This window comes from Triturus cristatus, chromosome 8 (assembly GCF_964204655.1).
Source record: "Triturus cristatus chromosome 8, aTriCri1.1, whole genome shotgun sequence".
Lineage (NCBI taxonomy): Eukaryota > Metazoa > Chordata > Amphibia > Caudata > Salamandridae > Triturus > Triturus cristatus.
This window is the reverse complement of record NC_140591.1, coordinates 578,403,236-578,425,580: the sequence shown is the minus strand read 5'-3', so window position 1 is coordinate 578,425,580 and position 22,345 is coordinate 578,403,236. Positions and strand designations below refer to the sequence as shown.

At 37.8% G+C, this 22,345-nt stretch overlaps 1 protein-coding gene across 6 annotated transcripts in view; it reads left to right on the top strand.

Moving 5' to 3' along the window:
• The window catches only part of DACH1 (dachshund family transcription factor 1), a 572,648-nt gene that overhangs the window by 382,826 nt on the left and 167,477 nt on the right, over window positions 1–22,345 (top strand). For all 6 annotated transcript variants that reach the window (XM_085621996.1, XM_085621993.1, XM_085621994.1 and 3 more), the window contains one exon: window positions 1,813–1,947. In XM_085621996.1, the coding sequence (XP_085478122.1) occupies window positions 1,813–1,947 (135 nt within the window). The remainder of the gene's footprint in view (window positions 1–1,812; window positions 1,948–22,345) is intronic.

Below are 22,345 nucleotides of genomic sequence, written 5' to 3'. Positions count from 1 at the left end.
TGCGACCCACCCAACATTTAATTATGAAGGTACATTCTTTTAGCAGAAATAGTAACATTTCGAACCAATGTCACACCAGAACCATACTATCTGCTGTTTGTAACCGATATTAAGAAACTATTATGTGATGTATGAAATATTTTCCTTGGTGATATTTTTTTTTCACCACTTAGCTTGTGCTGCTTCCATTGTGGCATTAACTAAGCAAACAACCAACATCTCATAAAGTAAATTATTTGATAAGAGTACCGCAACAAATTGTATGTTTGAATATGTTACAGATTATAACTCAACATAACTGGTATATGTGTTCTTGTGTGTTTATTCCATCACAACAGAGTTCAACTCTTACTGGATTTGTCGTATTAAATGATAATAACATATAACTGTTTTGCTTACTACTTTGAGGTCAAAAACAACCCTCACATTTAAGTAATGATGTCTTCCCGAGGCACAGCCAGAGAACAAATAACTGTATGGCTATATTCAAAAGATTTTCATCTGTGCTAAATTCAGAGATGAGGACAATTTCCCAATGTAAACATACCATGATCTGCTTGATTAAAAAAATCTATTTAAGAGACTGCATTTTCCATAAACATGTGCACTTCCAACAACTTGCCATATACCAATAAACAGTAATGTCTAAATCCAGAAATGTTGATATTGTAAAGAGCCTTCTGATGGCAATATACCGATCAATATGCAGGTTTTTTCTGTATTCTTTTAAAACAAACTTATATTACAATATCTTTATGTCGGTACATGAACAATCTAGCAAATTATACATGGATCATAAAAGTATGTTTCAATGTGAAATGTTAGACCTTATTTAACTACATGTTAACATCATGCCCTGCATGATTTAAGTGTATGCATTAAATCTCATATAGCACTCATCATTTGTTTTTCTTCATCTTAGTTTACCAGCATGCAGTAGCCCTACTGTCATCACTGTTGTTTCATTAAAATGCATGGGGTAGAGGATCTGACAACCCACAACAAGATGATAATATCACACCGATATAACACACCGTATCCCCTGCTCATCTCAGAAACAATCCTCTTATTTGCTACTGAGGTGATAGAGGAAGACCAAACACTGGAAATTCCTCATACCGTCAAACTCCAAGCCTACTATGGCTCAAAATATTTAATTGGTGGAGATAGCACACTAAACTGAGAAATCACCCTGAATTTAGGAAGTCATGATACATTACTGTCAGCTGACGTGCTTCAAAGAAGCAGATCATTTTGCACAATACAGCTTCAATATTATTGTGCTCTATAGTCTCAAAATGATAGTAAGCATTGTCCTAACATAGGTGAGGTTAATATGTGTTCCAGTATAAAATATCTTAATATTTAGACCCAAAGAGAGTTTGTATGACATAACCATTATCCCCTTTCATAAACCAAATAATACCCTTTTAATTATATACTTTCTTTGGCATAGGTAGACGATTTTTCAGAACCAGAAGAAAGTTCAAAATATTAAACCTTATTTTCCACTTATTAGGCTTTCAACATACAACGTTCACCATTTGTACTCGATGCAGCAAATTCTATTCTTTGGTGTCAAAAGCAAACAAAATCACTGATCGTATTACTAAGTTGATTTATGATTCATTATTTGGTACAGTTTCAGCAGATAACATTGTATCATCTCATTAGTTGTTACTGCATTATATAGTCAAAACTACTAGAAGAAATTCCATAAAGTAAAAACATTTACATTTGCAACAAATGTTATTATTGATGTAAGAACCAAAAAAGGATCGCTGATTAAATTACTCCATTGATGTCTAACAGCAGTGCATCAGAATGGGCTTTCCATGAACCAGATGTTGATGAGTTTATCGCCGAATGTCTTACCGGGGCCAAAAGAGGGGGATCTCGCCGGCCATGATGTTGGACATGAGACAAAAAGAATGCACTTTGAAAAAGGTAATGTGCATTATAAGGTGGATAGAATACTAAATAATGGGTACTGTGTATTAGAGAATTACAAAAATGTTTATGCTTGTATACTAGTCCATGAGAGTAATGTATAGTACAACAACCTACCTTTTACTTTTCGAAAGTTTAAAGTCTGTAACAAAATAGAAATAATGTGTAATCACTAAATCTATTCAACATTTGACACTCTGCACGTTCTCAGACTGCATATGAGTTATCTTGAAATAACAGTGGCTTGAGTATTAAATGTATTTAATTTAAAAAGTGGAGAGATAGTTTATTTTGTCATCAATCAGTGATTTCTCCCTGTTAGCCCACATTATATGCATCTTAAACAGTTTTGAATGTTTGCATTTCAATCAAAATCATGCCAATTCTGCATTATTTATTCTGACACTGGGAATATTAAGGGGGCCCAAAATGGACAAGTGTGCAGTAGACCACTACCATTTTATGTGTATGCTATTTAATTCTATTAGAATCATTTGTGTGGTACGTTTTTCATTCAATACATTATTGTGACAGTTCATTTGGAATCAGAAAACATCAAACTAACCATGTTTGTTTTTTTTGTCAGTCTAATGTGCTCAGTATGTGGTGGAAGTCTAGCTTATAAAACACACCAAAAACTCTTTAAGACACTTTTTCTGACTCTGTGGATGGGAAACAAGCTGTCTTTTGCCCTTTACATTTAGTAAAAGAAATGCGTTTACACAGAAGAAAACAGTACTAGATAAAAAATATTATTCTGAAATGTAAACATGGAGATTTCATGCTTTTTATTTGCTGCATCCTTGATACTTAAAACATCCTAGGAAGGAGGCTTTTCTATCTGTGGTAGAGTCTGTACTAGATGCCTGACAAACCATCTTCCATTCAGTGCAACCTATATTCCCGAGTTCGGATTTAAAATTTCAATGTAGGACAGTAGGTGAGTGCTGAGTTCCACAAAGCTTATAAAACCTGGTTATAATGAAGTATTCTGTTCAGCTCTTTATTATTTTGTGATCCTGATTTCAATTAAAAAATAACACTTAAAAATTATGGTAATTTGACCCAATTCTAAAAACGGATTTATATTGTGAAGAGTCATGGTGACCACAAGGGGCATAGCTTAGTCAGTGAGATTCAGGGATGTGAAGCTCAAATTTACCAACTAAAAATGCAGTGGGTTGCAGGGTAAATAGCTAAAATGACAAAGGGTCGATATGGAATGTTCCCAGGAGGAGCAGGGTCAGTACTGATTGACATCCTGTGGGCTTCTTTGGCTGAATTTACAGTTTTGCAGAGAGGGTACTCATCATAGCTGTGGAGGAGTACCCTTTCTTTCAAACTGAAGGTCCATCCTCCAGATTTTGAGCTGTGCAGACTACAAGATTTATGCTGACTAAGTAAAGCTTACTCCATTTGTGTAAAGCTTCCTTTGATGGCCCAACAGAGTAAGGGCCGTTGGAGGTAAGCCATCCAAATGTCTGCCATATTTAGAGTAGCTGGCCAATGGCTTTAATGTAACTGACAGTCACTTTTGACGGTAAAAAAGGAAATAATGACCCCTGCACGATGAAAGAAAACACTCATCATCTGGGGTCATTTGTTTTTTATTTTTCAAAAACAATCTCTCACTTTAAGTGTTTCCTATTGAAAAATAAAAAACTGTTGTAATGTTTGATGCTGGCTGGAATGTTTGAGGGCTCCGCTATTAAACCTTTCCTACTTTGATAGGAACCACCATGACTGTGGTTCCTCCAAATGTATAGAAATGTCTGCAGGGCTAGTAGACATCTCTAAATTTGGTGGGTGGAGTAAAGGCTGGATGGTTGACATAAATTCCTCTGCCACCCTGTATTCTTTTCTGCCTTCCAAACTGTAAATAAGGCCCTCTGTCTAGAATGGTGCAGTAGGTGAAAAACTATGGATTGGATAGGGATTGCCAGTGGTTAGACTATTTGCAAGCCTTTGCCTTATTACCTTTTGATTCTCAGTAGTATGACTGGAAATCCGAGACTAGTGCCGTATTCCTAGCCTACTACTGCCAATGTTTGTGAATTCCAAAAGTAGTAAATTTTCACCCATTCAAGGCGAATTCATATGAGTGAAGATTTACTAATTTGTTGGTTAATCAATCACTATATATATATATATATATATTTAAGTTCTTGATCAGAAACATGAACTGGTTAAAACTTCTTAGTGAAATCAGGACTTAGAGAATAAAAACACAGACATATCAGGCCCGAATGAGGGCCCCCGACTCAACTACCAAGTCAAACTGTGTTTATTTGTGGATGCAAAACTCCAAACACGCCCCACCTCCCAGAAACTACCCCCTGGTAACTACACAAGACATTCATTCTGCAGGACATGGTGCCTGTTTTGTGGGCCTGTGCTCTTCAGGTGGATGCAGGGCACCAGGTACCCAAATCAGAAAATGAATGTGTCAGAAACATGCAATGAATGTACAAGTAACCATTGCTGCAGCATGTTTTTCAGCTTCCTTGTTATATTTTAAATTGGCGAGCATTTAGAGAACATGCTTATATTATATGTGTAGTTGATGTATGGTGTTAATTGATGTTCATAAACTGTATAAATACTTTGGTATTAAATATGCTCCTGTAGAAGGTACACATAGGGGTCTTTCTGGTGTGTAAGTATTGCTTGAATTGCATACAGTGGGGTGTTGGTGATGTTGTCTAATTGTAATCACAGGTGCTGTGGTATGCTTAAATTTCACACTGCTTGATTGCCACTTATAAAGAGGCCTCATCATAAACTGGGTATGGTTTATGCAGTGACTAAAGTATCTATCCCCTCTCTAGAAGTTCCTCTAGAAAGACTGATGAAAGCCACATTCCTTTAGAGCAGAATTAAAAAATGTTTGTTCCTACAGATTTATATCCAGAAATCCTGAATGAAAAATAGACCTTGAATTAAGCTTGCATTTTCTCTCTCTTGTTTATTTTGAATGCGCCTCTCATTGCCTTATACCATATGCATGACTCTTGTGTATATAGACTTCTCTTACTCTCACACCTGCCTTAATCTCTTTTTTGAAACCCTATCTCTGCAATCTAAAAATATTAATTCCAGCAAGTATTTGCTTCTCACATAGTTCCTACTAAAGGTCACTCCTAGTAAATGCATGTAATGGATTCCTGTAGCATGCACAGCTAACCCCAATAACCAATAATCTGATCACTAACTTTGGGTTCCTGGGTTGCGTGCTACTAGTCGCAAAGCACTTAAAAGCCTCGTCAGGGGTATTATGCACTATATTAATGCAATTTAAATTCAATTTTATTTCAGTATTATATTTTTGGAAAATAATATTCTGCTATTATTTTCTCGAAGTATATAACAGGATAATGATTTATTATGGCTATTGAAATACAAATCATGCTTGATGAAGTTCATCTGGGTGGGAAAAGTAGGAGGGAGTGGTGTAACCTGCACTCTCTTTCCCCCTCACTTTCAAACTCTTGCCCTAGAACAATGATAGGCATCCATGTTGTGAGGGAGGAAGAAATGAAAGACTGTGAATGTGTATGAAAGAAGAAAACAATGCTGTAGTTCCTAGTACCCCACCCCATCCCACCACATTCATATTCATGCCTGTCCCACAGAGCCATATGACACATAACTTAGATGTGAGAGAATGGGAAAGGCATGTTTAACAGAGTGCTAGACAGGAGTTTGTGGGTCATGGCACAAACAGGTGCCAAAAGGCCTGGGAGGGCAATGGAATAAATATGTATTTGTTAGTGTGAGGTTGAGGTGGGCTTTATTTTCCCCATTGAAATGGGCAGTCATGTAGCATTTTGCAGGACTATCCAAAAAGATAGCATATTACCTGTTTATATATTTTTTTTACAAAATAGAAGCTAAGTTAATGACATCTAACAAGCAAAATACTTTCCAAAAAAGTAGACAATTTAACTTTATCATTATGAAATTATTACCACAAAAATATACTAATTAAATCTACACATAGAACCATGCATTGGAGAATAATTTGAGGATTATGTTATGTCAGATTATGCTATGTCATGTTATGTGATGTTACGTTACATTATGTTCTGGTCTGTTATGTTGTCAGACCACACTTGTATTGCATATTATTATAATTTGCATGGCCTTAAAGATACTTAGGACATACAAACTGCCTTTCTTAAAAAATGTTTTGTAGTTTGAGAATGAAGGCCATTATCAATGTTGATACCTGTTCTTCAATGCTTGATGATATGCCTAGACTGTGAAATGGTCCTTTTGGATATTGTGGTTAGTATTTGTACTGTATATTGTTTGGAAATTGTGTCTTTTATGTTCTAGAGTATGTTAATATGTTTGTCTCAAGGATTCACTGACAGAAAAGTCAGAAAAAAAGAAGGGTCTTACTTTTTATGCTGTTCTTTATTTTCCTTAACACCCAAAACGGATATTGCCAAACAAACAATAATACAATTCTGTGTATGGTGACTTGGCTCTCCTTTTGGTAGTTTGACCGAGCCAAGGCATATCATTTCAAGAGTTGCTGTGCGATACAATAAATACTTTTGAACAATGCAAAACAATCAGGCAATTTGTTTTAGGCAGTGGAGCATATATGCAATACAAGTGCAGTGTCTATGGGCCCAATTCACAGAACTAATCTGAGACAAAATCCTTAATTTACTACTTTTGGTTAAACTTAATACTTTTGGTTAAACTTACTACTTTTGATATTCACAGAAGTCATTTGGAAGTAGTAAACTAACTTTACTACTACTAAATGCCTAAACACAAGGCCCCCCTTAAAACATACTTTGAGGTCCAAGAGAAAGGGGGAAGAGCTAAACAGTAAGAGAAAAAACTCTTTCAGGACCTATATAATTTTAATCTTGAGACTACAAATAGTTCTCACCTGCCATCGTCAAAAAGATATAATTAAACAGAAAGAAACATATATTTATTAACAATTTTTGTTTATATTTTTTGAATTTTATGTGTATTCATTAAAAACTTTTCACTGTTATTATCATTGCTTATTCACAAATATAATTTCATTGAACAATATCCAAAAAACACCCTAACACATGATCCCGTGGCTAATCATATAAAAATACAAGTCATACTCTCACTCATACATCAACCATACTCATATTAAAATATAACTCTAATCATTTGGTTGTTTGACATAGTCTCCAGGACACAATAACAGCAAAGCAGTTATATCAGGTGTTGTCGAGTCTCTGGGGACCTCTCCTCTAGGTGAAAAAGGGGCCTACGCGCGTTTCGGTGACAAGACACCTTCCTCAGGGCCACCAACAGGAGGGGCAACAAGCCCTAAATGATGTAGGGGGATCTGTGAGGGGGTAAATATAATAGTTTTAATAGAGGCAGGTAATATATTTTGAAACAGTATTTCTTTGAACTTCATACTATGATTTAAATTCAAGAATAACTCATCAATTCTAACAAACACCAGCAAATAATGGCTCTGTATATATGTAGCATACATCTTTAGAGTGAGTAAGAAAGCAAACCCTCCACCAGAAACGTGACTTAAAAAATTCCGTAGTGATAGGAAAAAAAAGGAAAGATTAGCAATCAGCAGAATACCTTAATGCTTTAATTTCAAAAAAAGTTCTTTGGCACCATCAGTCTTGCTTAGTTATTATTTTTCGGTACTTCTGCGTCTGTATTGAGGAATTGATTATAATTGGTGTTCTGATTTACTCTAAGTAATAGAATGCTTATACAACCTCTACGTGCAAAGAGAATACTCACTTTTAGATATGTGCTCCTGGTTTCACTGTTGTAGAGAGCATGTGGAATTTCAAATAAATTGCTATCGCCTCTCGCTTGGCGCAAAGTCCAAACGGATCCAATATGTAGGTACGATTAAATGCGTTCTACGGAAGATATCAGAAAGTAGGGTGGAATTGGTTACATCATATAGGTGGTCAATCTAAGGTCTAGTTTCGTAGTACCGCTTCTGCGCAAATATATCTGATCTCTTACCCTTAAAGGGGTTTCACGCATCCCCGAGTGGAAATTTCTAATAGGTCCTTACGGTGTAAGTTGCAGTGTTCTCGTTATATACGATCGGTTTGCTCGTAATCTCGATTTCTCTAGAATGAAGACATACATGTTTTATCTTTTTAAACTCTATAATTGACTGTTTACCGAAATTATTCTATATCAAGAACACTTCCCCCGATTGTTAGGAGAATGAGTCTTATATTTGATTTTGTGCCATAGCGGTTAGCTACTGCGCACATTCCAGAACTTACAGGGACAGATTTTTACTAGCGAGTCTTTCTTATCTAAGGTACCCGGGTTTTAGCAGGTACATAGGATTTCATATCGACGAACACCTAGCGTTTAACCATAGCAGTTATTTCCAACTTGGTAGTGAATCTACAAACTACTCAGTCTAACTGACAGAGTGTATCTTAAAACTTACCTAGCTTCCGCAGAGTATGGACCCAACCGGTGCGTCTGTTTCCGAAAGGCGATCTGCATGTGTGATATTGACATCGGTTTTAAACGGACTGCTCGGCGGATGATTGGCCGGACCGAGAGTCACATGGACTTTACGATTAAAACTAATGGTAATTGGTCTAATGAGTGATCACGTGGTATGTTTCGTGATCATAACATGGATACTGGCAATTTAATCCACAAAATACTCTATCGGCGCCGCCATTTTGTACTGTATAAGAGGCTGTGAGCTGGCTGTTTCGCGAGCATATATATGTCTACCAAACAGATGATATTAGCTCATAAGAAGTTTCATAATCACTGAATTAAAATGTCGAGGTTGACACCAGTTTTAGACAGAATACTGAAAAAGTGTTCGACAATTTGAGTGGTCACACGGTATAATCTACTACCTAACGCCATCTATCAACGCCGCCATCTTGTAGTGTGTAGATAACCACAAGATGGCTACATCACAGACTACTATTTACAAATATAGTCATTGTATAATTCTCTCAAGATCGAGTAACGAGAGTCCCATTTTTGTTGACACATTTGTGCCATCCAAGCAGATGATATTGGTTGGTAGAACGTTTCCTATTTGCTAGGTAAGAATATAAATGTTAGAACAACACAAACTATATATTTATTAAGCAAAGGGTAGATGTCTCACTATTGATGTGTTGTTCACTATTTAGGCATCATATATAGGCGACTACATACAAGTGTGATCACTGTAATGTATTCATCATACGCTGGTATGTAATAGACCAAGAGATTAGTCAGCGTATATGTGGGATAACTGCAAGAAGTGTTAGTGAAGATAGAGCTAATGGCACAGCCATATATCTAAACGGCATGTTAGGTAACTAGCCATATAATTTCCTCATTAAGCCCATGTCGTACTGTATCGAAGTAGAAAATCCAAAAGGTTTCTCGTTCTTTCCTTATCTTCTCTGTGTCTCGTCCTGGTTTTGGAGTAATCTTCTCCAATATTAGCCACTGCAGGTCTGTCTCAGAGTGATGTTGGTCCAGGAAGTGATTAACCATTGGAGCTTGTCTTTTCCCCATTTTAATTGCAGATTTGTGTTCGGACAGTCTTATTCTGAACTCACGGCTTGTTTCTCCTATATAGCCTAGTCCACAAGGGCACAGTATCATGTAGACTAGGTTATTGCTTCTGCAGTTAGTGTGGCTTTTCAACTTAGCTGTTTTGGAGCCATAGTTGCAGATTTGGGTGGTGATCGCTAAGGGGCAAGCATGGCAGTTGCCACATCTGTGGTTGCCTAGGATGGGAGGGAGTCCATCAATAGTCATCTGCTGTCCTTGTCGTTGTCGCGGCCTACTATGGACCAATTTGTCTCTAAGGTTTGTATTTCTTCTGAATGCCACGATGGGGGGAGCTAGAGCACTGTTTTCTTCGCAGACATTCAGTATTTTCCAATTCCTGTGTAGCACCTTTTGGATCTTGTTGTTCAAACTAGAGTGGTTAATTACGCAGACGATTTTATCCAAAGCTGGTTTTTGTCTCCCTGTGATTAGGGCATCTCTGTTATAGTATTTAGCACGCTTCATAGAGTGCCTCACTAATCGTCTGGGATATCCTCTAGCGAGGAGTCTTTTTTGGAGTTCCTCTGCATGAGTGTTGAACTCACTTATATTGGTGCAATTACGCCTGATCCTTAAAAACTCTCCAAAGGGAATGGAGTCCTTTTGACAACTAGGATGGAAGCTACTATGTTCTAAAATTGTATTTTTCGCAGTTGGTTTTCTAAAGAGGCTAACTGCAATTTTGCCTCCACAATCCATAATCCAAATGTCTAGGAATTCCACTCTTTCTGTTGAGTATTTAGCTGTAAATTTAAGGTTAGCGTCGCTCAAATTCAGCCACTCAATATATTCTAGAAGATTTTGTTCATTTCCTGTCCAGATGAAAAAGATATCATCTATAAATCTGTGCCATACCTGTATGTTCTCATAAAAGGGGGCCACTTCATTGAAGATGTGCTTAAGTTCAAATTCGCCCATATAGATATTCGCTACACTTGGAGCACATGAAGCTCCCATGCTGGTGCCTTTGATCTGATGGTATAGTGCTTCTCCAAATTCGAAAAAGTTGTTATGGAGTACTATATCCAGGCATTCCAGTATGAATCCGTTTGGTCTATCACCCGGAGTTCTAGTAAGGAGCGCTGCCACCGCTTCTAAAGCTAGGTCTTGGGGAATATTTGTATATAGGGACTCAATATCTAGTGTGACTAGATATTGAGTCTCATTGTTAAACGGTAAGTGCTCTATGGTCGTAATCATGTGTCCTGTGTCTTTGATATAGGAGGCATACAGCTTAGTAAGTGGACAGAGAAAAGTATCTACATATTTTGAAAGAGGCTCTGTGCAGGAATTGATAGACGAGACAATGGGTCTCATAGGGGGATTGTCTGCATTTTTATGAGTCTTGGGTACTCCGTACAGAGCAGGGACAACTGTATGTGTCTGATTTAAGAAATCCAGCTCCTTTTGACATATATAGCCGTCTCTAAATGCTTTGATAGTGCAGTTTTTTTAGTTCTGGTAGGACAGATCTATTGGCCTTACAGTAATGATCTGAGATCGATAGCATGGATTTCATTTTATCATTATAGATATCACTATCCATGACAACTATACCTCCTGCTTTATCGCAGGGTTTGATGGTAATAGAGTCATTATTCTGTAGATTGTTAAGGGCAATTTTCTCCGAGACCGTTAAGTTGGAATGGGTAGATGGAATATACTTGAGAATTCTTTCAATTTCTTTAAGGACTGATTTTTCGAAGATTGTAACTTCAGGTCCCACCATGTCTAAAGATGGAGTAAATTTTGACGGTGGTTTACAGCCTGAGTAATTCATTTCTGGTTCTGATGGTACTACCTCCATCATGTATTTTTTCAGTCTAACTTTCCGAAAGAAAGAAAAAAGGTCTCTGTGTAACTTAAATATGTCTGGTTGAGCACTTGGTACAAATGACAAACCTTTACTCAGGATATTAATCTCATCCGAAGATAGCAGATGTTTAGACAGATTGAAGATGGGAATATTGTCATATGATTTGATTTCTTTGTCTATGACTTCCAATATTGGTGGTTCCGTGTCCTCATATATTGTTGCGGATGTACTTGCTCTGTTTGAGGATAGTGATTCCTTTCTGATCTCTGGAATCTGACTCGTCCTCTGCCTCTCCCTGACCGTAAAAAAGGCGACTGACCCTGTTGATATGGGTAGCGAGATTGTCCTGAAAGTTGTCTATAATTTGACTCGCTCGTATTAGGACCCTCAGGGTCTGAGTCTGATGAATTGGTATCGGAGAAATTCACAATTTTAGGGCGTCTAGCATTTTGTGGATTGTATACTCCATACTCTACTGACTCGCCTTGATAGAATGTACTCTGTAGGTAGGGGTAGGCCTTTTCTTGAGTGAACCAGCGAAGATCTTTCTTCAACTTATCTGTCTTTTTCTTAAAAAGATAGTCCTCGAATTCTAAGAGTTCCTGGTTGATCTTACCTAGTTTGTCTTTGGCTTCTTCTACACTGTTGTTTTTTTTAAGCTTTTCCTCAAGTTCTAAGATCTCCTGGTTAAGTATCTGAATCATCTCCTTAACTGTTTCAATAATGAGGATCATCCAGTCCCTGGAGCATCGGTTGGCAATATGTGACCAACGCTCCAGGAACTGGCGTACCTCAACAAATAGAGCTGGCACATTTCTAACTCTCAGACCTGAGGGAATGGCTCCCGCTTTTAAGTACTCTAACATAAAATGGGCGTGTGATTCCATTCTTTTAGCTTTTTTGCGTAAATTTTGCAATTTCATCCACTCACTGTTATCACTTATCTTATCTCTTGTATCTCCGTTGGTACCTGCTATTTGTCCAATGAGAGTAGAAAAGAGTTCATCAGAGAAACCAAAAGTTTTAAACCCTTCCATGATGTAGTGCTGAAAACACCCGTGAGTGAGGTCTAAAGAAACAACAGGGAGGGAAAAAAGAAGAAAGAAAAGGTTATATTGGTTCTTAAAGGTTCAAAAGATCAACACATAAACAACTAAAGATGTAAGGCTACAAAAACTGACTGCTGGAAATTTACAAGTATGAAGTTAAAAAACCAAAATTGGTATATGAACCTTCGGTAAAGACCGAGGAAGAAATAAATCTAAACACAAGGCCCCCCCTTAAAACATACTTTGAGGTCCAAGAGAAAGGGGGAAGAGCTAAACAGTAAGAGAAAAAACTCTTTCAGGACCTATATAATTTTAATCTTGAGACTACAAATAGTTCTCACCTGCCATCGTCAAAAAGATATAATTAAACAGAAAGAAACATATATTTATTAACAATTTTTGTTTATATTTTTTGAATTTTATGTGTATTCATTAAAAACTTTTCACTGTTATTATCATTGCTTATTCACAAATATAATTTCATTGAACAATATCCAAAAAACACCCTAACACATGATCCCGTGGCTAATCATATAAAAATACAAGTCATACTCTCACTCATACATCAACCATACTCATATTAAAATATAACTCTAATCATTTGGTTGTTTGACATAGTCTCCAGGACACAATAACAGCAAAGCAGTTATATCAGGTGTTGTCGAGTCTCTGGGGACCTCTCCTCTAGGTGAAAAAGGGGCCTACGCGCGTTTCGGTGACAAGACACCTTCCTCAGGGCCACCAACAGGAGGGGCAACAAGCCCTAAATGATGTAGGGGGATCTGTGAGGGGGTAAATATAATAGTTTTAATAGAGGCAGGTAATATATTTTGAAACAGTATTTCTTTGAACTTCATACTATGATTTAAATTCAAGAATAACTCATCAATTCTAACAAACACCAGCAAATAATGGCTCTGTATATATGTAGCATACATCTTTAGAGTGAGTAAGAAAGCAAACCCTCCACCAGAAACGTGACTTAAAAAATTCCGTAGTGATAGGAAAAAAAAGGAAAGATTAGCAATCAGCAGAATACCTTAATGCTTTAATTTCAAAAAAAGTTCTTTGGCACCATCAGTCTTGCTTAGTTATTATTTTTCGGTACTTCTGCGTCTGTATTGAGGAATTGATTATAATTGGTGTTCTGATTTACTCTAAGTAATAGAATGCTTATACAACCTCTACGTGCAAAGAGAATACTCACTTTTAGATATGTGCTCCTGGTTTCACTGTTGTAGAGAGCATGTGGAATTTCAAATAAATTGCTATCGCCTCTCGCTTGGCGCAAAGTCCAAACGGATCCAATATGTAGGTACGATTAAATGCGTTCTACGGAAGATATCAGAAAGTAGGGTGGAATTGGTTACATCATATAGGTGGTCAATCTAAGGTCTAGTTTCGTAGTACCGCTTGTGCGCAAATATATCTGATCTCTTACCCTTAAAGGGGTTTCACGCATCCCCGAGTGGAAATTTCTAATAGGTCCTTACGGTGTAAGTTGCAGTGTTCTCGTTATATACGATCGGTTTGCTCGTAATCTCGATTTCTCTAGAATGAAGACATACATGTTTTATCTTTTTAAACTCTATAATTGACTGTTTACCGAAATTATTCTATATCAAGAACACTTCCCCCGATTGTTAGGAGAATGAGTCTTATATTTGATTTTGTGCCATAGCGGTTAGCTACTGCGCACATTCCAGAACTTACAGGGACAGATTTTTACTAGCGAGTCTTTCTTATCTAAGGTACCCGGGTTTTAGCAGGTACATAGGATTTCATATCGACGAACACCTAGCGTTTAACCATAGCAGTTATTTCCAACTTGGTAGTGAATCTACAAACTACTCAGTCTAACTGACAGAGTGTATCTTAAAACTTACCTAGCTTCCGCAGAGTATGGACCCAACCGGTGCGTCTGTTTCCGAAAGGCGATCTGCATGTGTGATATTGACATCGGTTTTAAACGGACTGCTCGGCGGATGATTGGCCGGACCGAGAGTCACATGGACTTTACGATTAAAACTAATGGTAATTGGTCTAATGAGTGATCACGTGGTATGTTTCGTGATCATAACATGGATACTGGCAATTTAATCCACAAAATACTCTATCGGCGCCGCCATTTTGTACTGTATAAGAGGCTGTGAGCTGGCTGTTTCGCGAGCATATATATGTCTACCAAACAGATGATATTAGCTCATAAGAAGTTTCATAATCACTGAATTAAAATGTCGAGGTTGACACCAGTTTTAGACAGAATACTGAAAAAGTGTTCGACAATTTGAGTGGTCACACGGTATAATCTACTACCTAACGCCATCTATCAACGCCGCCATCTTGTAGTGTGTAGATAACCACAAGATGGCTACATCACAGACTACTATTTACAAATATAGTCATTGTATAATTCTCTCAAGATCGAGTAACGAGAGTCCCATTTTTGTTGACACATTTGTGCCATCCAAGCAGATGATATTGGTTGGTAGAACGTTTCCTATTTGCTAGGTAAGAATATAAATGTTAGAACAACACAAACTATATATTTATTAAGCAAAGGGTAGATGTCTCACTATTGATGTGTTGTTCACTATTTAGGCATCATATATAGGCGACTACATACAAGTGTGATCACTGTAATGTATTCATCATACGCTGGTATGTAATAGACCAAGAGATTAGTCAGCGTATATGTGGGATAACTGCAAGAAGTGTTAGTGAAGATAGAGCTAATGGCACAGCCATATATCTAAACGGCATGTTAGGTAACTAGCCATATAATTTCCTCATTAAGCCCATGTCGTACTGTATCGAAGTAGAAAATCCAAAAGGTTTCTCGTTCTTTCCTTATCTTCTCTGTGTCTCGTCCTGGTTTTGGAGTAATCTTCTCCAATATTAGCCACTGCAGGTCTGTCTCAGAGTGATGTTGGTCCAGGAAGTGATTAACCATTGGAGCTTGTCTTTTCCCCATTTTAATTGCAGATTTGTGTTCGGACAGTCTTATTCTGAACTCACGGCTTGTTTCTCCTATATAGCCTAGTCCACAAGGGCACAGTATCATGTAGACTAGGTTATTGCTTCTGCAGTTAGTGTGGCTTTTCAACTTAGCTGTTTTGGAGCCATAGTTGCAGATTTGGGTGGTGATCGCTAAGGGGCAAGCATGGCAGTTGCCACATCTGTGGTTGCCTAGGATGGGAGGGAGTCCATCAATAGTCATCTGCTGTCCTTGTCGTTGTCGCGGCCTACTATGGACCAATTTGTCTCTAAGGTTTGTATTTCTTCTGAATGCCACGATGGGGGGAGCTAGAGCACTGTTTTCTTCGCAGACATTCAGTATTTTCCAATTCCTGTGTAGCACCTTTTGGATCTTGTTGTTCAAACTAGAGTGGTTAATTACGCAGACGATTTTATCCAAAGCTGGTTTTTGTCTCCCTGTGATTAGGGCATCTCTGTTATAGTATTTAGCACGCTTCATAGAGTGCCTCACTAATCGTCTGGGATATCCTCTAGCGAGGAGTCTTTTTTGGAGTTCCTCTGCATGAGTGTTGAACTCACTTATATTGGTGCAATTACGCCTGATCCTTAAAAACTCTCCAAAGGGAATGGAGTCCTTTTGACAACTAGGATGGAAGCTACTATGTTCTAAAATTGTATTTTTCGCAGTTGGTTTTCTAAAGAGGCTAACTGCAATTTTGCCTCCACAATCCATAATCCAAATGTCTAGGAATTCCACTCTTTCTGTTGAGTATTTAGCTGTAAATTTAAGGTTAGCGTCGCTCAAATTCAGCCACTCAATATATTCTAGAAGATTTTGTTCATTTCCTGTCCAGATGAAAAAGATATCATCTATAAATCTGTGCCATACCTGTATGTTCTCATAAAAGGGGGCCACTTCATTGAAGATGTGCTTAAGTTCAAATTCGCCCATATAGATATTCGCTACACTTGGAGCACATGAAGCTCCCATGCTGGTGCCTTTGATCTGATGGTATAGTGCTTCTCCAAATTCGAAAAAGTTGTTATGGAGTACTATATCCAGGCATTCCAGTATGAATCCGTTTGGTCTATCACCCGGAGTTCTAGTAAGGAGCGCTGCCACCGCTTCTAAAGCTAGGTCTTGGGGAATATTTGTATATAGGGACTCAATATCTAGTGTGACTAGATATTGAGTCTCATTGTTAAACGGTAAGTGCTCTATGGTCGTAATCATGTGTCCTGTGTCTTTGATATAGGAGGCATACAGCTTAGTAAGTGGACAGAGAAAAGTATCTACATATTTTGAAAGAGGCTCTGTGCAGGAATTGATAGACGAGACAATGGGTCTCATAGGGGGATTGTCTGCATTTTTATGAGTCTTGGGTACTCCGTACAGAGCAGGGACAACTGTATGTGTCTGATTTAAGAAATCCAGCTCCTTTTGACATATATAGCCGTCTCTAAATGCTTTGATAGTGCAGTTTTCTATACGTTTTTTTAGTTCTGGTAGGACAGATCTATTGGCCTTACAGTAATGATCTGAGATCGATAGCATGGATTTCATTTTATCATTATAGATATCACTATCCATGACAACTATACCTCCTGCTTTATCGCAGGGTTTGATGGTAATAGAGTCATTATTCTGTAGATTGTTAAGGGCAATTTTCTCCGAGACCGTTAAGTTGGAATGGGTAGATGGAATATACTTGAGAATTCTTTCAATTTCTTTAAGGACTGATTTTTCGAAGATTGTAACTTCAGGTCCCACCATGTCTAAAGATGGAGTAAATTTTGACGGTGGTTTACAGCCTGAGTAATTCATTTCTGGTTCTGATGGTACTACCTCCATCATGTATTTTTTCAGTCTAACTTTCCGAAAGAAAGAAAAAAGGTCTCTGTGTAACTTAAATATGTCTGGTTGAGCACTTGGTACAAATGACAAACCTTTACTCAGGATATTAATCTCATCCGAAGATAGCAGATGTTTAGACAGATTGAAGATGGGAATATTGTCATATGATTTGATTTCTTTGTCTATGACTTCCAATATTGGTGGTTCCGTGTCCTCATATATTGTTGCGGATGTACTTGCTCTGTTTGAGGATAGTGATTCCTTTCTGATCTCTGGAATCTGACTCGTCCTCTGCCTCTCCCTGACCGTAAAAAAGGCGACTGACCCTGTTGATATGGGTAGCGAGATTGTCCTGAAAGTTGTCTATAATTTGACTCGCTCGTATTAGGACCCTCAGGGTCTGAGTCTGATGAATTGGTATCGGAGAAATTCACAATTTTAGGGCGTCTAGCATTTTGTGGATTGTATACTCCATACTCTACTGACTCGCCTTGATAGAATGTACTCTGTAGGTAGGGGTAGGCCTTTTCTTGAGTGAACCAGCGAAGATCTTTCTTCAACTTATCTGTCTTTTTCTTAAAAAGATAGTCCTCGAATTCTAAGAGTTCCTGGTTGATCTTACCTAGTTTGTCTTTGGCTTCTTCTACACTGTTGTTTTTTTTAAGCTTTTCCTCAAGTTCTAAGATCTCCTGGTTAAGTATCTGAATCATCTCCTTAACTGTTTCAATAATGAGGATCATCCAGTCCCTGGAGCATCGGTTGGCAATATGTGACCAACGCTCCAGGAACTGGCGTACCTCAACAAATAGAGCTGGCACATTTCTAACTCTCAGACCTGAGGGAATGGCTCCCGCTTTTAAGTACTCTAACATAAAATGGGCGTGTGATTCCATTCTTTTAGCTTTTTTGCGTAAATTTTGCAATTTCATCCACTCACTGTTATCACTTATCTTATCTCTTGTATCTCCGTTGGTACCTGCTATTTGTCCAATGAGAGTAGAAAAGAGTTCATCAGAGAAACCAAAAGTTTTAAACCCTTCCATGATGTAGTGCTGAAAACACCCGTGAGTGAGGTCTAAAGAAACAACAGGGAGGGAAAAAAGAAGAAAGAAAAGGTTATATTGGTTCTTAAAGGTTCAAAAGATCAACACATAAACAACTAAAGATGTAAGGCTACAAAAACTGACTGCTGGAAATTTACAAGTATGAAGTTAAAAAACCAAAATTGGTATATGAACCTTCGGTAAAGACCGAGGAAGAAATAAATCTAAACACAAGGCCCCCCTTAAAACATACTTTGAGGTCCAAGAGAAAGGGGGAAGAGCTAAACAGTAAGAGAAAAAACTCTTTCAGGACCTATATAATTTTAATCTTGAGACTACAAATAGTTCTCACCTGCCATCGTCAAAAAGATATAATTAAACAGAAAGAAACATATATTTATTAACAATTTTTGTTTATATTTTTTGAATTTTATGTGTATTCATTAAAAACTTTTCACTGTTATTATCATTGCTTATTCACAAATATAATTTCATTGAACAATATCCAAAAAACACCCTAACACATGATCCCGTGGCTAATCATATAAAAATACAAGTCATACTCTCACTCATACATCAACCATACTCATATTAAAATATAACTCTAATCATTTGGTTGTTTGACATAGTCTCCAGGACACAATAACAGCAAAGCAGTTATATCAGGTGTTGTCGAGTCTCTGGGGACCTCTCCTCTAGGTGAAAAAGGGGCCTACGCGCGTTTCGGTGACAAGACACCTTCCTCAGGGCCACCAACAGGAGGGGCAACAAGCCCTAAATGATGTAGGGGGATCTGTGAGGGGGTAAATATAATAGTTTTAATAGAGGCAGGTAATATATTTTGAAACAGTATTTCTTTGAACTTCATACTATGATTTAAATTCAAGAATAACTCATCAATTCTAACAAACACCAGCAAATAATGGCTCTGTATATATGTAGCATACATCTTTAGAGTGAGTAAGAAAGCAAACCCTCCACCAGAAACGTGACTTAAAAAATTCCGTAGTGATAGGAAAAAAAAGGAAAGATTAGCAATCAGCAGAATACCTTAATGCTTTAATTTCAAAAAAAGTTCTTTGGCACCATCAGTCTTGCTTAGTTATTATTTTTCGGTACTTCTGCGTCTGTATTGAGGAATTGATTATAATTGGTGTTCTGATTTACTCTAAGTAATAGAATGCTTATACAACCTCTACGTGCAAAGAGAATACTCACTTTTAGATATGTGCTCCTGGTTTCACTGTTGTAGAGAGCATGTGGAATTTCAAATAAATTGCTATCGCCTCTCGCTTGGCGCAAAGTCCAAACGGATCCAATATGTAGGTACGATTAAATGCGTTCTACGGAAGATATCAGAAAGTAGGGTGGAATTGGTTACATCATATAGGTGGTCAATCTAAGGTCTAGTTTCGTAGTACCGCTTGTGCGCAAATATATCTGATCTCTTACCCTTAAAGGGGTTTCACGCATCCCCGAGTGGAAATTTCTAATAGGTCCTTACGGTGTAAGTTGCAGTGTTCTCGTTATATACGATCGGTTTGCTCGTAATCTCGATTTCTCTAGAATGAAGACATACATGTTTTATCTTTTTAAACTCTATAATTGACTGTTTACCGAAATTATTCTATATCAAGAACACTTCCCCCGATTGTTAGGAGAATGAGTCTTATATTTGATTTTGTGCCATAGCGGTTAGCTACTGCGCACATTCCAGAACTTACAGGGACAGATTTTTACTAGCGAGTCTTTCTTATCTAAGGTACCCGGGTTTTAGCAGGTACGCCAGTTCCTGGAGCGTTGGTCACATATTGCCAACCGATGCTCCAGGGACTGGATGATCCTCATTATTGAAACAGTTAAGGAGATGATTCAGATACTTAACCAGGAGATCTTAGAACTTGAGGAAAAGCTTAAAAAAAACAACAGTGTAGAAGAAGCCAAAGACAAACTAGGTAAGATCAACCAGGAACTCTTAGAATTCGAGGACTATCTTTTTAAGAAAAAGACAGATAAGTTGAAGAAAGATCTTCGCTGGTTCACTCAAGAAAAGGCCTACCCCTACCTACAGAGTACATTCTATCAAGGCGAGTCAGTAGAGTATGGAGTATACAATCCACAAAATGCTAGACGCCCTAAAATTGTGAATTTCTCCGATACCAATTCATCAGACTCAGACCCTGAGGGTCCTAATACGAGCGAGTCAAATTATAGACAACTTTCAGGACAATCTCGCTACCCATATCAACAGGGTCAGTCGCCTTTTTTACGGTCAGGGAGAGGCAGAGGACGAGTCAGATTCCAGAGATCAGAAAGGAATCACTATCCTCAAACAGAGCAAGTACATCCGCAACAATATATGAGGACACGGAACCACCAATATTGGAAGTCATAGACAAAGAAATCAAATCATATGACAATATTCCCATCTTCAATCTGTCTAAACATCTGCTATCTTCGGATGAGATTAATATCCTGAGTAAAGGTTTGTCATTTGTACCAAGTGCTCAACCAGACATATTTAAGTTACACAGAGACCTTTTTTCTTTCTTTCGGAAAGTTAGACTGAAAAAATACATGATGGAGGTAGTACCATCAGAACCAGAAATGAATTACTCAGGCTGTAAACCACCGTCAAAATTTACTCCATCTTTAGACATGGTGGGACCTGAAGTTACAATCTTCGAAAAATCAGTCCTTAAAGAAATTGAAAGAATTCTCAAGTATATTCCATCTACCCATTCCAACTTAACGGTCTCGGAGAAAATTGCCCTTAACAATCTACAGAATAATGACTCTATTACCATCAAACCCTGCGATAAAGCAGGAGGTATAGTTGTCATGGATAGTGATATCTATAATGATAAAATGAAATCCATGCTATCGATCTCAGATCATTACTGTAAGGCCAATAGATCTGTCCTACCAGAACTAAAAAAACGTATAGAAAACTGCACTATCAAAGCATTTAGAGACGGCTATATATGTCAAAAGGAGCTGGATTTCTTAAATCAGACACATACAGTTGTCCCTGCTCTGTACGGAGTACCCAAGACTCATAAAAATGCAGACAATCCCCCTATGAGACCCATTGTCTCGTCTATCAATTCCTGCACAGAGCCTCTTTCAAAATATGTAGATACTTTTCTCTGTCCACTTACTAAGCTGTATGCCTCCTATATCAAAGACACAGGACACATGATTACGACCATAGAGCACTTACCGTTTAACAATGAGACTCAATATCTAGTCACACTAGATATTGAGTCCCTATATACAAATATTCCCCAAGACCTAGCTTTAGAAGCGGTGGCAGCGCTCCTTACTAGAACTCCGGGTGATAGACCAAACGGATTCATACTGGAATGCCTGGATATAGTACTCCATAACAACTTTTTCGAATTTGGAGAAGCACTATACCATCAGATCAAAGGCACCAGCATGGGAGCTTCATGTGCTCCAAGTGTAGCGAATATCTATATGGGCGAATTTGAACTTAAGCACATCTTCAATGAAGTGGCCCCCTTTTATGAGAACATACAGGTATGGCACAGATTTATAGATGATATCTTTTTCATCTGGACAGGAAATGAACAAAATCTTCTAGAATATATTGAGTGGCTGAATTTGAGCGACGCTAACCTTAAATTTACAGCTAAATACTCAACAGAAAGAGTGGAATTCCTAGACATTTGGATTATGGATTGTGGAGGCAAAATTGCAGTTAGCCTCTTTAGAAAACCAACTGCGAAAAATACAATTTTAGAACATAGTAGCTTCCATCCTAGTTGTCAAAAGGACTCCATTCCCTTTGGAGAGTTTTTAAGGATCAGGCGTAATTGCACCAATATAAGTGAGTTCAACACTCATGCAGAGGAACTCCAAAAAAGACTCCTCGCTAGAGGATATCCCAGACGATTAGTGAGGCACTCTATGAAGCGTGCTAAATACTATAACAGAGATGCCCTAATCACAGGGAGACAAAAACCAGCTTTGGATAAAATCGTCTGCGTAATTAACCACTCTAGTTTGAACAACAAGATCCAAAAGGTGCTACACAGGAATTGGAAAA